The 15,259-nt window shown below is 53.0% G+C and overlaps 2 protein-coding genes across 2 annotated transcripts; both read left to right on the top strand.

Moving 5' to 3' along the window:
- Nucleotides 1-32: 32 nt before the first annotated feature.
- Nucleotides 33-3,367, top strand: GPAA1 (glycosylphosphatidylinositol anchor attachment 1). Its single transcript, XM_027973350.2, has 12 exons — nucleotides 33-203; nucleotides 425-604; nucleotides 690-801; nucleotides 970-1,117; nucleotides 1,197-1,298; nucleotides 1,386-1,582; nucleotides 1,654-1,850; nucleotides 1,949-2,102; nucleotides 2,265-2,360; nucleotides 2,513-2,703; nucleotides 2,784-2,954; nucleotides 3,057-3,367. The coding sequence occupies exons 1-12, from the start codon at nucleotides 130-132 to the stop codon at nucleotides 3,298-3,300; spliced, it is 1,866 nt and encodes a 621-aa protein (XP_027829151.2). The 5' UTR covers nucleotides 33-129; the 3' UTR covers nucleotides 3,301-3,367.
- Nucleotides 3,368-12,663: 9,296 nt separating this feature from the next.
- On the top strand, nucleotides 12,664-14,991 carry LOC101113599 (cytochrome c1, heme protein, mitochondrial). Its single transcript, XM_012183443.4, has 7 exons — nucleotides 12,664-12,817; nucleotides 13,394-13,590; nucleotides 13,673-13,799; nucleotides 13,885-14,042; nucleotides 14,128-14,288; nucleotides 14,482-14,582; nucleotides 14,684-14,991. The coding sequence occupies exons 1-7, from the start codon at nucleotides 12,689-12,691 to the stop codon at nucleotides 14,786-14,788; spliced, it is 978 nt and encodes a 325-aa protein (XP_012038833.2). The 5' UTR covers nucleotides 12,664-12,688; the 3' UTR covers nucleotides 14,789-14,991.
- Nucleotides 14,992-15,259: the final 268 nt, after the last annotated feature.

Genomic DNA, 15,259 nt, shown 5'->3' with positions numbered 1-15,259 from the left:
AGCGGCGCGAGGGCCGTCGGGACCGGAAGTACGGGCGGGCGCGGAGCCCGGGTCTGACAGGAGCGGCGCGCGGGGTAGGCTGCCGTAACTGGCAGTGGGAGCGCTGTCCCGGAGCCGCCCGGCCCTGCCATGGGCCTCCTGTCGGACCCGGTGCGCCGGCGCGCCCTCGCCCGTCTCGTGCTGCGCCTCAACGCGCCGCTCTGGTGAGGGCGGGGCCCCGGGGTCAGAGGCCCCTCAGACCGCTCGCGCCCGTCCCCTCCCGCCCACTGGGATCAGTCGGGGCCTCAGGCTTGGGGCTCAGCTCTCCCGTCGGGCGTCCCGGGACTCAGTCCAGGTCCCGCAGATATGCCCTCTCCACTCCCAGTGCAGAGACAGAGGCAGGGCCTCTAACGCTCCGGTGGTCCCTCCGTCTCTCTCCCCGCAGCGTGCTGAGCTATGTGGCGGGCATCGCTTGGTTCCTGGCGCTGGCTTTCCCGCCGCTGACCCAGCGCACTTACATGTCGGAGAACGCCATGGGCTCCACCATGGTGGAGGAGCAGTTTGCGGCCGGAGACCGTGCCCGGAGCCTTGCCCGGGACTTCACTGCCCACCGCAGGAAGTCGGGGTGAGCGGCCGAGCTATGGTTATCAGAGAAGCAATGTCAGTCAAGGCCAGTGAACTCTGCTCAGAAGCTCTCTTTGTGTCTCCAGGGCTCTGCCAGTGGCCTGGCTGGAGCGGACGATGCGGTCAGTGGGGCTGGAGGTCTACACGCAGAGTTTCTCCCGGAAACTGCCCTTTCCAGATGAGACTCACGAGCGCTATGTATTGTGGGGGAGGGGTGTGCCTGCAACCGTGAAGCACCTTGAGGGGGCGGGGGGATGTCCTGGGGCCAGAGCAGTCACTGGTGGGCATTTCTAGGACTAGAAGGGGAGGCTCTCAGCCGCCTCGAGTGCGGTCGTGCTGAGGCTCCCCCCCAAATACTGTGTGCAGATGGTGTCGGGCATCAACGTGTACGGCATCCTCCGGGCACCTCGCGCTGCCAGCACGGAGTCCCTGGTGCTCACCGTGCCCTGTGGCCCTGACTCAACCAACAGCCAGGCTGTCGGGTTGATGCTGGCTCTTGCTGCCCACTTCCGGGGTGAGGCTCAGGGGCTCCTACTGGCAAGAGAGGGTTTGGCCCCCCTCTCAGACCCTGCTGACCTGCTTCTGGTCTCTAGGGCAGATTTACTGGGCCAAAGACATCATCTTCTTGGTGACAGAACACGACCTCCTGGGCACTGAGGCTTGGCTTGAAGCCTACCACGACGTCAATGTCACTGGTGGGTGCTCTTGCCTGGCCCTGGCCCCTCCCAGGGCCACTGTCATCACTGGTCACTTGTTGGCAGCTCACTCACCTGCTTCCACAGGTATGCAGTCATCGCCCCTGCAGGGCCGGGCTGGGGCCATCCAGGCAGCTGTGGCCCTGGAGCTGAGCAGCGATGTGGTCACTAGCCTTGACGTGGTTGTGGAGGGCCTCAATGGACAGCTGCCCAACCTGGACCTGCTCAACCTCTTCCAGACCTTCTGCCAGAAAGGAGGGCTGTTGTGCACGCTGCAAGGCAAGGTAGGGCCACCTGCCTGGGTAGCATGGGACCTGTGTGTCGGGCCTATCTGACTGTCCCCAAATCTTCTAAGCTGCAACCACAGGACTGGACCTCAATAGATGGGCCACTTCAGAGTGTACAAACGCTGTTGCTCATGGTTCTGCAGCAGGCCTCCGGCCGCCCCCACGGTGCGCATGGCCTCTTCTTGCGCTACCGCGTGGAGGCCTTGACCCTCCGTGGCATCAATAGCTTCCGTCAGTATAAGTATGATCTGGTGGCGGTGGGCAAGTAAGTGGCTTCTGATCTCCCCTTTGCATGCTTGGGGCAGGGTAGTGAGTGGGTGCCTGGGGGTCTGGCCGTCTGTGACCCTGGCCCACACCCGACAGGGCTCTGGAGGGCATGTTCCGCAAGCTCAACCATCTTCTGGAGCGCCTGCACCAGTCCTTCTTCTTCTACCTGCTCCCTGCGCTCTCCCGCTTTGTCTCCATCGGCCTCTACATGCCGGCCGCCGGTTTTTTGCTCCTGGTCCTCGGTCTCAAGATATCCTCTGCCTCCACTGTCTGTTTGTGGCTGACTTCAGGTCCCCCCACTCTAGGCTGGGGAGAGCTCTCCATCCTTGGGGCGGGGGAGTAGGAGTGAGCCCTGGGTCCTCCACTGGGCAGAGCCCATCACACCTCTCATCAGGGTCCTTGACTTATCCACGCTCTGGAACTGTGGATGCAGCTGCATGAGGCTGGAGTGGGTCCTGAAGAGGCTGGGAAGACCCCTGGGTCCAGTCCCCCCCATCCTCCAACACAGGTGATGGTTCCCCCTCCTGCTATTGGGGTGAGCTTTTAGGGTCCCAGGTGGTAATTACTGCTGCTGCTCAGTGTCAGTTGCAGAGGAATGGGGAGGGTACTTGGGACTCCTTGGTCCTAGGATCCATCTCCAAGTGCCCGTGTGCCCTGCAGGGTGTGGGGCTGGCCTCGCTTGTGGCACCCTTGCTGGTCTCCCAGGCCATGGGCCTGGCACTCTACGTCCTACCAGTGCTGGGTCAACACGTGGCCACCCAGCACTTCCCCGTGGCTGAGGCCGAGGCCGTAGTGCTGACGCTGCTGGCCATCTATGCAGCTGGCCTGGCGCTGCCACACAACACCCACCGGTGAGGAGCTGGGCTGGGTGGTTGTGGGCAGGTGCACCCTGGATGTGCAGGCGGCTGCCTCTGAGCCCCTTGCCTTGCAGGGTGGTGAGCACACAGGCCCCAGACAAGGGCTGGATGGCGCTGAAACTGGTGGCCCTCATCTACCTGGCACTACAGCTGGCCTGCATCACCCTCACCAACTTCTCTCTGGGCTTCCTACTGGCCGCCAGCATGGTGCCTGCTGCTGCCGTCACCAAGCCCTCTGGACCCCGGTACGTGCTGCTCAGCCCCCGCTGCAGAGCCTGCACCCCTCCCCAGGGGTTCCACCTCACACATTCCTCCTCCCCCCCTGGTGCTTCTGCCCCCCTCCCCAGGCCGCTCTACACTGCCCTGCTGGTGCTGACGAGCCCAGCAGCTACACTCCTGGGCAGCTTGTTCCTGTGGCGGGAGCTTCAGGAAGCACCGCTCTCCCTGGCCGAGGGCTGGCAGCTCTTCCTGGCCGCACTGGCCCAGGGCGTGCTGGAGCATCACACCTACGGCTCCCTGCTCTTCCCGCTGCTGGCTCTGGGCCTCTACCCCTGCTGGCTGCTCTTCTGGAACGTGCTCTTCTGGAAGTGACGGAGGCAGCTAGGAGTTCCCCACGTTCTCTTCTTCCTAGGAAATAAACAGTTCTGTTTCAGATGTCCTTTGGGCTCCTGGCCCGCTGTCTGCTGTGTGTGGGGGGCCACAGGCCCTGTCGCAAGAAACTGCCTGCAGGGCCTGGCACCCTGCTCGGCTGCTTCTGGTCCACTTACCGTGTGGCAGGAGTGAGGGCCCCAGTGCCAGCCTTGGGAGGAGAGCCTGGGTAGACACTCAGACCTGACTGCAGCCCCAAGTGGACTCCCAATGTCGGGGGTCTCTGTGCATCATGGTCCAGTGCTGAGCAGGAGGAAGCACGGCAGGCAGTGCTTGGGGGCCTGATGGGAGCTGAGGTGCCCAGAGACCCCCACAGTGCCATCTCTGGTGCTGGAACTATGGGGACACGGGAGGCCTCAGGTATGGGGAATGTCGGCCAGAACTTTGATGTGGGCTTGGGGTGCAGCAGGAGGAGCCCCTCTCCCGTCCTGGGAGTGCCCACGAGAGATGGGACAGAGATGGAGCTGCTGAGCCCACCCAGCTCCACCCAGAGCAACAGCCCAGGACAGGGGCGACCTGAGTACCGAGGGGCAGGGCACTGACGCGGGGCTGCACAGAGGCCTCAGGCTGGGCCAAGCCTCCTGAGAGGGACTGGGATGTCTAGTGCCTGTTGGGGAGGGGAGGAAAGCAAAGTGGGCTGTCTGGTGATGCCAGGGCCGCATGAGGCTGAGAGTCAAGGTGCCCTGCCAGGGCGGCGAGCCCAGCACAGTCCTGCGAGCCTCAGTGCTGAAAGGAGCTCACCAGCTCCAGACACCCTCCTGCAGCACCACATCCTGAAGTGGGGTGATCTGGGACCATCCCAAGGAGGAAGCTCCAGGCCCCAGACCCCTCACCCAGGCCTGCCTCTGTGTTGGCGCTCCTCTTGTGCGAGACTTCCCTCAACACCTACGGGTCCCTGACTCCACTGTGGGAGAGGGCCAGCACCTGGAGGGCTTTACTCTGGGACTTCTCAGCATTGAAGGGTATGGGCACCCTGGGTCCAGATTGTTGGGGATGGGCTGGAGCAAGGGTGCTGGAGACCACTGTGACTGCAGCCTGCCCTTGGCCTGTATGTCTTCTAGTCACTTTCCCTTTTGAAAAAACTCCAGATCCTGAGGCTGGGCAAAACTTGCAGCCCACCCCACACCCCCAGAAATGCCTCCAGGCTAGCCTCTCTAGGGACTCTCCCCTGGTCAGTCAGGCACCATTGGTCTGCAGGCTCCCGTCTTACAAGGCAGAAGAGGTCTCGGCTCTGCTGTGGTCTCCCTGTTGACTGCAGACCAGCATCTAATACAAAACCCCTTCCAGGCATTCTACCTGGGCTTCGGCCTTGATCAGCCATTTTAAACAAGACTTCAGCAGTCACTTAAAACACAAATTGTGGAAGTATGTTACCTCATGAAACCACTGTTAGCTGTTTGAGCTTAGCTTTGCAGAACTGGATTTTGACACTGATTTTCATTAATGTCACTTGCGCCGTACATTTTATAAAGAAAGAAAATGTCAGGCTCTCAAGATGAGATGTACAAAGGCTGAGCATGAGTTCCTACAGGGTTTACTCTGAAGGTATCCCTCTCCCTCAGTCACGGAACCCTCATTTTGGCATGAGCACAGGCCACCCTGTGTAAAGATGCTCCTAGACTATGTGCAGCTAGGTGAGGTCATGTGACTACAGAGGCCTCTAGACCTGAGCAGAAGCTTCAAGGGTGAGTCCAGTTCAGTTCAGTCGCTCAATCATGTCTTGACTCTTTGGGACCCCATGGACTGCAGCACACCAGGCCTCCCTGTCCATCACCAACTCTCTGAGTTTACTCAAACTCATGTACATTGAGTTGGTGATGCCATGCAACCATTTCATCCTCTCTCCTGCCCTTCTCCACATGCCTTCAATCTTTCCCAGCTGCAGGGTCTTTTCAAATGAGTCAGTTCTTCGCATCAGGTGGCCAAAGTATTGGAGTTTCAGCTTCATCATCAGTCCTTCCAATGACTATTCAGGACTGATTTCCTTTAGGATGGACTGATTGGATCTCCTTGCAGTCCAAGGGACTCTCAGCAGTCACCACAGTTCAAAAGCATCAGTTCTTCAGTGCTCAGCTTTCTTTATAATCCAACTCTCACATCCATACAAGACTACTGGAAAAACCATAGCTTTGACTAGATGGACCTTTGTTGACAAAGTAATGTCTGCTTTTTAATATGCTGTCCAGGTTGGTCATAACTTTTCTTCCAAGGAGTAAGTGTCTTAATTTCATAGCTGCAGTCACCATCTGCAGTGATTTTGGAGCCCCCCAAAATAAAGTCTGACACTGTTTCCATTATTTCCCCATCTATTTGCCATGAAGTGATGGGACCAGATGCCATGATCTTTTCTGAATGTTGAGTTTTAAGCCAACTTTTTCACTCCCTTCTTTCAGTTTCATCAAGGGGCTCTTTAGTTCTTCTTCACTTTCTGCCATACGGGTGGTGTCATCTGCATATCCAAGGTTATTGATATTTCTCCTGGCAAGCTTGATTCCAGCTTGTACTTCTCCCAGCCCAGAATTTCGCATGATGTACTCTGCATATAAGTTAAATAAGCAGGGAGACAATACACAGCCTTGACGTACTCCTTTTCCTATTTGGAACCAGTCTGTTGTTCCATGTCCAGTTCTAACTGTTGTTTCCTGACCTGCATATAGATTTCTCAAGAGGCAGGTCATGTGGTCTGGTATTCCCATCTCTTGAAGAATTTTCCAGAGTTTGCTGGAAGTTCACAGTTCACCTACTGTTGAAGCCTGCCTTGGAGAATTTTGAGCATTACTTTGCTAGCGTGTGAGATGAGTACAATTGTGCGGTAGTTTGAGCATTCTTTGGCATTGCCTTTCTTTGGGCTTGGAATGAGAACTGACCTTTTCCAGTCCTGTGGCCACTGCTGAGTTTTCCAAATTTGCTGGCATATTGAATGCAGCACTTTCACAGCATCATTTCTTAGGATTTGAAATAGCTCAACTGGAATTCCATCACCTCCACTAGCTTTGTTTGTGATGGTGCTTCCTAAGGCCCATTTGACTTCACATTCCAGGATGTCCGGCTCTAGGTTGGTGATCACAGCATCGTGATTATCTGGGTCATGAAGATCTTTTTTGTACAGTTCTTTTGTGTATTCTTGCCACCTCTTCTTAATATCTTCTGCTTCTGTTAGGTCCCTACCATTTCTGTCCTTATTGTGCCCATCCCTAGGGTGAATCCATGCAGACATCAAACAGCTTCTTCTTTCCCATTCTCGGGGATGTGGAATGAAGCACGTCAGAGATGTAAGCTTCAGCCCACCCTGTGGGTTGGAGGAGACAAGAGGGTGCCTCCCAGGACCTCCAAGACCCTGGGCTGCTAAACTAAGCTTCATTTACAAGAAAGAGAAACAAATCTCTATCATGTTTGGGTCATTATTTGGAGTTTTCTGACACTTCAGTCCAGTTCCTACAAGGGGGGCTGTTGCTGAGCCACCCAGGAATTCTCAGGCAGTTGCCAGCTGGAAGCGTCTAGAAGTGTGTATGCATCTACAACCGTGCAGATCTGTTGTGTTGATCACCAATCTTAGTAATAAGTACTCGATATTCCTTTGCAGCTTGCCTCCCACACCCCAGAACAGGAGCTCTGTGGGGCAGGGCCTCTGTCTTACTTTCTGCCTCTTTTCCAGCAGAGCCAAGGACTGGAAAGGTAGAATATACACCTGTGTTTGTTGAATGAAAGAAGAAAAGAATCAGAGGGAGCCCTTCTGGAGGTCCAGGAGGAAACTTGGGTCAGGCCAGCTGCCATCCTCGGGGCTCATGGGTGGGGATACGGGGTGAGGACTGTGAGGTCGAGGGTGCAGGACCCGCCTCAGGACACACAGCAGCTTCCCCACAGCCAGGCCTTCTGCAGACGCTCTGCAGTTGGCTGGCTGTCCCAGGTTAGCTCTGTGCTCTTCTCAGACCCTTTGCCAAGTCACCCCATTCCACCTGGGGCTTCAAGGTGGGGGCTCTGGGCTACCTTAGGGTTCTTTCCAGGTTCCAGCTGCCTTCATGCCCACACTCAAGTCCTGCCTCCTGTCTAGGTCCCTCTTCTGAGGCCACATCGGTCACCTCTGCCTCCTGGATGTGCCACGGTCCCCTTTAAGTCATCTCTTCCCAACCTGAATACCTACTCTGCATGCACCTCTTCCCTGTGCCCTCACCCAATTCTGGACCTGGGGTCCACTTTGCCTCTCTTCCAGGGATGCCCCTTGCATCCAGGATAAAATTAAGCCTCCTCACCTTGCTCTCCAAGACCTGCACAACCAACTCCTTCCTTCAGAACATTTTTATTGTGCACAGAAGTAACACTGTACACCCACTCCCCTTTCATCCTTACCCTATTTTCTGTCTCTGGGTTTCCGGAAACTGGACTTTGATAAGAATGAATAGGATCCCCTATCTGCAGGGCATCCATTCCAGGACACCCAGTGGATGCTTGAAACTCTGGATAGCACTGAGTCTGACTTTCTGTTCCTGTCTTCCACCCACAAATTTAATGCCTTTTCCATCGTAACCAAGCACTTAAGGTTAGGGTTAACAGGCTTCCATATTTGTGGCTTGTGGGCTCTAAAGCACTGGCTCAGTAATTGTGGTGCATGGGCTTAGATGCCCCAAAGCATGTGGGATCTCTCCAGACCAGAGATAGAACTCGTGTTGCTTGCACTGGCCGGTGAATTCTTATCCATTGTACCACTGGGGAAGTCTAAAAACAGTAATTTAGAATTCTAAATTTCCCTCTTGATTACCTCTCTTGATGGTGCTAAGTTTTGATATGTTGTGTTTTCATTTTCATTCATCTCAAAGTATTTTCTAATTTTTTCTGTGATTTCTTCTTTGGATTTTTTTTTTAAGAGTATGTTATTTAATTTTCACATAATTGTGAATTTCCCTACTCTCCTTCTGTTATTGATTTTTAATTTCATTCTGTTGTGGTCAGAGAACATACTTTATGATTTTACTACTCTTAAACTTATTGAAAATATTGATCTATCCTAAAGAACATTCCATGTGCACGTGGGAAGAATATGTACTCTCCTGTCGTTGGGTGGGGCGTTACACGGATGTCTTTAGGTCTGGTTGGCTTGCTGTGTTGCTCAAGTCTTTCTTTTCTTTGCTGATGGTCTGTCTATTTGTTCTATCCATTACTGGGAGTGGGGTACTGATGTCTCCCAACTGTTATGTTAAATGTTATTTTTCTCCCTTCAATTCTGTACAGTTTTGCGTCGTGTATTTTGGGACTCTGCTAGTCTAATATATCTTTATAACTGTCATCTTGATGAACTGATTTTTTTTTCCATTATAAAATGTCCTTCTTTAACGCTAGTATCAACGTCTGTCTTAAAGTTTATATTGTCTGATATGAGTATAGCCCCTCTAACTCTTTTGGTTACTTTTGGTTACTGTTGGTGTGGTGTATATTTTTCCAAATTTTTACTATTTGTGTCTTTGAATATAAAATGTGTTTCTTATAGGCATTGTATAGTTGGATCATGACTTTAAAAAAATCCATTATTCTAAGCTCTGCCCTTTAATTGGTGACTTTAATCTATTTACATTTAATGTAATTAATGATATAGTACAGTTATATCTGCTGTCTTGATATTTGGGCTTCCCTCATAGCTCAGTCGGTAAAGAATCTGCCTGCAGTGCAGGAGACCTGGGTTCGATTTCTGGGTGGGAAGATCCCCTGGAGAAGGAAATGGCAACCCACTCCAGTATTCTTGCCTGGAGAATCCCATGGACAGAGGAGACTGGCGGGCTGCAGTCCCTGGTGTTGCAAGAGTCAAACATGACAGCGACTAAACCACCACAGCCCATCAGGCTCCTCCGTCCATGGGATTTGCCAGGCAAGAGTACTGGAGTGGGGTGCCATTGCCTTCTCCGCAGGAGTTTTTAAATCAGATAGAAAAAAAGTTACAAAAAGCATTTGTACTTGTCTATGTAGTTGCCTGTGCTGGTGCTTTTATTTGCTCATGTGGATTTGAGTTATCGTCCAGTGTTCTTTCATTTCAGCCTAAGGACTCCATTTGGTATTTCTTGGAGGGCAGGGTGTTTGTGAGAAACTCTCAGTTTATCTGGAAACGTCTTAATTGCCTCCTTTTTTTTTTTTTTTTTTTTTTTTGAGAGATGGTTTTGCCAGATATAGAATTCTTGGTTGGCAGATTTACCTGGTTTATTCTTTCAGCATTTGAACCAAGTCATACCACCACCTTCTGGCCTCCATGGTTTCTGGTATGAGATTTTCTGTTAATTTTATTGAGGACTACTTGTATGCGATGAGTCACTTCTCTCTTGCTGTTTTTTTTCGAGGTTTTTTTTTTTCTTTCTTTCTTTTTAAAAATGTATGATGTGTACAGGTGTACTTCATCCTACTTGGGGTTCTTTAACTTCCTGTATGTGTAGAATACATACATGTTTGTTTGTTTGTTTCAGTCAATTTTGGAAAGTTTTCAGTCACAATTTCTTTAAATATTGTTTTTGTCCCTCACTTTCTTTCTCCTTTGCTCCTGAGAATTTTGTATAGATTGGTATGCTTAGTGATGTCGCACAGGTCACTGAGGCTATGTTAATTTTTACCCCTTTTTTTTGGTCTGTTTTACAGATCAGACGATCTCAATTGACATAACTTCAAGTTTGCTAATTCTTTCATCTACTTACTCAAACCTGCAGTAGAGCCCTTCAGTAAAATGTTTCATTTCCATTGTTGTACATTTCAACTCCATAATTTCCATTTGGATTCTCTTTGTAATTTCTTTTTATTGACATTCTCTATTTCATGAGACATTATTATACTTTCCTCTAGTTTTTTAGATATTATGGCTTATTGAACATACTTTTTGATTCATTTTTTATTAGAATTTTTTTACTTTTAGTGGAGTATAGTTTATTTACAATGTTGTGTGTTAGTTTCTGCTAGACAGCAAAGTGAAACAGTTACACATACACATACATCCTCTCTTTTAGATTCTTTTCCCATGTGACTCATTACAGAGTACTGAGTAGAGCTACCTGCGCTATACAGAAAGTCCTCATTAGTTATCTCTTTTATATGTAGTAGTATGTATATATCATATTTAGCCCCCCTTTCTTTAAATATATTTAGCTAAATTTCCCCAGGAGTAGTTCCTATTGATTGGTTCTTTTTATTCCCATTTATAGGCCAGACCCTTTCCTTTCTTTAGATGTCACATAATTTTTTGTTGAAAACTAGGCATTTTAAATGATTTGTTGTTGTGGTTGTTCAGTCACTCAGTCACGTCCAACTCTTTGAGATCCCATGGACTGCAGCATGCCAGGCTTCCCTGTCTTTCACTATCTCCTGGGGTTTGCTCAAACTCATATCCACTGAGTTGGTGATGCCATACAACCATCTCATCCTATGTCATCCCCTTCTCCTCCTGCCCTCAATCTTTCCCAGCATCAGGGTCTTTTCCAGTGAGTTGGCTGTTTGCATCAGATGGCCAGAGTACTGGGGCTTCAGCTTCAGCATCAGTCCTTCCAATGAATATTCAGGGTTGATTTCCTTTAGGACTGACTGGATTTAATGATACAAAGTGGACATTAGATTCCAAGTTTTGTTACTGTTGCTGCTGTGGTAGTTGCATTTGTATAGTGACATTTCTCAACTAATTCTATCAAGTAAGTCTACTATTTGTCATAGGTAGCCAGCAAAGTCTCTACCTGGTTAGCTCAGTGGTCAGATAAATGATTGGACAGAAATTTCCTTAAGTGTCTGGGACCAATAATTGTTCAGTTGCTCAGTCATGTCTGACTCTTTTTGACTCCATGGACTGCAGCATACCAGGCTTCCCTGTCCTTCACAGTCTCTTAGAGTTTGCTCAAACTCATGTCCATTGAATTCGTGATGCCATCCAACCACTTTATCCTCTGTTGTCCCCTTCTCCTCCTGCCTTCAATCTTTCGAAGCATCAGGGTCTTTGCCAATTAGCTGACTGTTCGCATCAGGCGGCCAAAGTACTGGTGCTTCAGCTTCAGCATCAGTCTTTCCAATGAATATTCAGGACTGATTTCCTTTAGGATTGACTGGTTCAATCTCCCTGCTGTCCAAAGGACTCTCAAGAGTCTTCTCCAGTACCACAGTTCGAAAGCATCGATACTTCAGAGCTCAGCCTTCTTTATGGTTCCACTCTCACATCCATACATGACTACTGGAAAAACCATAGCTTTTACTAGAGAGAACTTTGCTGGCCAACTGATGTCTCTGCCTTTTCAATACACTGTCCAGGTTTGTCATAGCTTTTCTTCCAAGGAGCAAGTGTCTTTTAATTTCATAACCAATAAATCTCCATCTTTTCTAAGTGGCTCTGGCTGCATGTGGGACATGCTTCAGAATTCAGCCAGGCAGTTTACAACTCTGCTTTAGGCTTCAACTGTGCACAGAGCCTCAAGGTTAGCCAGAAGTGAGCACTTAGGGCTTTTTCTGGTCTTTCATGAGTATATACACTGTCCTACTTATGTTTGGGATTTTCTATATTCTGGAAATACGTGCTGTGCTGTACTTAGTCGCTCAGTTGTGTCCAATTCTTTGCGACCCCCATAGAATGTATAGCCCGCCAGTATCCTCTGTCCATGGGGATTCTCCAGGCAAGAATACCGGAGTGGGTTGCCATGCCCCCCTCCAGGGGATTTTCTCAACCCAGGGATGAAACCCAGGTCTCTTGCATTGCAGGCAGATTCTTCACCGTCTGAGCACCCTGTGGACATTATATTCCCTTTTCTTCCTTTCAAGCTTTTTGGTTAGTCTATTCCTTGAGCCAGTTGTTCTCCATTGCTTCGGGGAAATTACAACTTTGAAATTACAACACTTGCCAGAATTGCCTTCAACAGTCTTAGGGGTTAGGCTAACAGCCCTGGACAACCTGATTAGGCTTGGCAAGTGGGGTTTACAGGGGGCCATCAGACTGGTTAAATAATGGCAATTCTTTGCAATGAAGGTGTTCTTCCACCGCTCCAAGTCGGGAAATATTGTTGGACGAAAGCGTGCAATAAAGCGGTGGATTCCAGGTTAGGGACGTCTAGGCGTAGGCGCGTAGCACAGCTGAGCCTGGAGAGACCAGCTGCGGGACTAGGGTAACCAGGTAGTTGGGCGTTGTCACAGCAACAGAGAGACGCAAAACCAACTTGCACAACCGCAGGTTTCCAAGACGACTGGAGTAGCACCCCGACGCGGTGCGCGGCCCTGAAGGACAGAGCCCGCCCCCGCCCCGCCCCCTCACATGCCTCCCGGCTATCGCGAGGTTTGATATCCTCTGCCGCCGCAGAGGCCGACGGGAGCGGTGGCCGCGCTGAAGAGGGCCAAGATGGCGGCGGCGGCGGCTACGCTTCGCGGGGCGATGGTGGGCCCGCGGGGCGCGGGGCTGCCGGGAGCGCGGGCCCGAGGTCTGCTGTGTGGCGCGCGGCCCGGGCAGCTCCCACTACGGACACCCCAGGTGAGCTCTGGCCCTGAAACTGGCCGCCGCGCGGCCCCGCATCCCGCTGAAGGTCACCGCGGGGAGGCTCCCGGCGCGGGCTTGGCAGCGCGGGAGCGGCCTCTGCACCCGGGTCCCCGCCTCGGCCGGACCCCCGCAGCCTGCTGACCTTGGGCGCCTGGGAGCAGGGCTGGCCTCTACTCCTCCGAGCATCACAAGGGCCTGGTGCCGAGCGTGGGGGGCGGCGGGGCGGGATCGCCGCCGGCTCGGGACCCGGGGCTTCCCCGGGGGTCGCGCCGAGGCTTGCTCCGGCCCCGGCCTCCCAGAATGGGCCCGCGTCCTGAACTGACCCCAGCCTGACCTCGGCAGCTGCTTGTGACCTTGGCCTGTCCCCGCACCCTTGCTCACTTCGGCCTGATTCCCGGCCCAGGATCCAAGAGCACGCCTCACATCTCCTTCTCGGGGACGGAGCTGGTCGAGGGGTCCGCGGCGGGGAGGGCAGCGGCGCGCGAGGTGGCCGGTGTTGGGTGCATGAGAGTCAGATCCCCAGGTAGGGCTGGGTGGTGTTCTGAAAGGCGCTGAGCGGGACTCTTGCAGGCAGTGTCCTTGTCGTCGAAGTCTGGCCTGTCCCGGGGCCGGAAAGTGATTCTGTCAGCGCTGGGCATGCTGGCGGCAGGGGGTACAGGGCTGGCAGTGGCTCTGCATTCTGCCGTGAGTGCTAGTGACCTGGAGCTGCACCCTCCCAGCTATCCGTGGTCTCACCGTGGCCTCCTCTCCTCCCTGGACCACACCAGGTGTGTGGCTGGCTGGGGGAGTTTATGGGTGGACCGGGTGGGGTGGAATCCTTGGCGCCCCTAACCCTGTCTCTCTCTCCAGCATCCGGAGGGGTTTCCAGGTGTACAAGCAGGTGTGCTCTTCCTGCCACAGCATGGACTACGTGGCCTACCGCCACCTGGTGGGCGTGTGCTACACAGAGGATGAGGCCAAGGCGCTGGCTGAGGAGGTGGGCACCAGGCATGCAGAGGACCCAAGGATTGGGGCTCCTCCTGTGCTGGACAGCAGGTTTGTGATGGGGCTCTCGGTGGCAGGTGGAGGTTCAGGACGGCCCCAATGAAGATGGGGAGATGTTCATGCGCCCAGGGAAGCTGTCTGACTACTTCCCCAAACCGTACCCCAACCCCGAGGCTGCGCGGGCAGCCAACAATGGAGCACTGCCCCCTGACCTCAGCTACATCGTGCGAGCTAGGTAAGGGGCTGCCTGCAGGATGGTGTGGGGAGTGGGGAAGGCCCACCTCATGGCAGAGGCTGAGGACACCCCAATCTGGTCCCAGGCACGGTGGTGAGGACTACGTCTTTTCCTTGCTCACCGGCTACTGTGAGCCGCCCACTGGGGTGTCGCTGCGAGAAGGCCTCTACTTCAACCCTTATTTTCCTGGCCAGGCCATTGGCATGGCTCCTCCAATCTACAATGAGGTCTTGGAGTTCGATGATGGTGAGAGGCCCCCACCCTGGGGATGGGCAAGTTGGGTCCTGTTTTCTTGCCCCAAGAGGTCCTGTATGTGTAAGAAGCATGGGTCATATTCATGCCATCCATGTACTGAGGGTGGGGGCTGGGTTCCATTCCTTTTGAAGCTTTGGGCAGGGACCCCCACAGACAGCCCTTAGACCACTTGTCCTTGATTCAGGCACCCCAGCTACCATGTCCCAGGTAGCCAAGGATGTGTGTACCTTCCTGCGCTGGGCAGCTGAACCAGAACACGACCATCGCAAACGCATGGGGCTCAAGGTGACGGGACTGGGCTGAGGGGCACGGTGGGCCTGAGGACAGGCTGGGAGCTGAGCAGGGGTTCTTTCTGCCTCCCTCCTCTGAGCCTGTCTCATCCCCAGATGCTGCTGATGATGGGCTTGCTTCTGCCCCTGGTCTACGCCATGAAGCGGCATAAGTGGTCAGTCCTCAAGAGCCGAAAGCTGGCCTATCGGCCGCCCAAGTGACCCTACCCAGTGTCTGTTTGCTGTCCTGAGCTTCAGGGTCCTCAAGCCTGGGAGCCACACTGGGCCTGTTGAGGTCTCAGGTGGCCCTCCTGGCCAAGCCCCTCTTCCTCTGGGACAAGAGGGGGAAGGGCAGGAGCTGGGGCTTCAGTTCCAGATCATTCAGCGCCCACGGTGGAAATAAATTAAGTTTCTCAACACACTGACCTGAACTATCATGTGATAGTATAGTTTTGCATGGGACTCTGGGCTTCTCAGGTGGTGGTAGTGGTAAAGGACCTACCAGATGAGGGTTCAGTCCCTGGGTCGGGGAGATCCCCTGGAGGAGGGCATGGCAACCCACTCAAGTGTTCTTGCCTGGAGAATCCCATGGACAGAGGACCCTGGCGGGCTACAGTCTTTGGGGCCAGAAGAATCAGACACAACTGAAGCAACTTAGCGTGCGCATGCACACACACACACGCACGCACGGGC

The sequence above is a fragment of the Ovis aries genome, chromosome 9 (genome assembly GCF_016772045.2).
Source record: "Ovis aries strain OAR_USU_Benz2616 breed Rambouillet chromosome 9, ARS-UI_Ramb_v3.0, whole genome shotgun sequence".
Lineage (NCBI taxonomy): Eukaryota > Metazoa > Chordata > Mammalia > Artiodactyla > Bovidae > Ovis > Ovis aries.
Note: the sequence above shows the minus strand (reverse complement) of the source record. Positions and strands in the feature narration are given on the sequence as shown.

Coding starts and splice junctions, on each gene's coding strand:
- GPAA1 (XM_027973350.2), top strand. CDS start 130: ATGGGCCTCCTGTCGGACCCGGTGCGCCGGCGCGCCCTCGCCCGTCTC. Junction 802..969: donor ATGAGACTCACGAGCGCTAT/GTATTGTGGGGG, acceptor TACTGTGTGCAG/ATGGTGTCGGGCATCAACGT. Junction 2,361..2,512: donor CCCCCCATCCTCCAACACAG/GTGATGGTTCCC, acceptor TGTGCCCTGCAG/GGTGTGGGGCTGGCCTCGCT.
- LOC101113599 (XM_012183443.4), top strand. CDS start 12,689: ATGGCGGCGGCGGCGGCTACGCTTCGCGGGGCGATGGTGGGCCCGCGG. Junction 13,591..13,672: donor TCCTCCCTGGACCACACCAG/GTGTGTGGCTGG, acceptor CTCTCTCTCCAG/CATCCGGAGGGGTTTCCAGG. Junction 14,583..14,683: donor GCAAACGCATGGGGCTCAAG/GTGACGGGACTG, acceptor TCTCATCCCCAG/ATGCTGCTGATGATGGGCTT.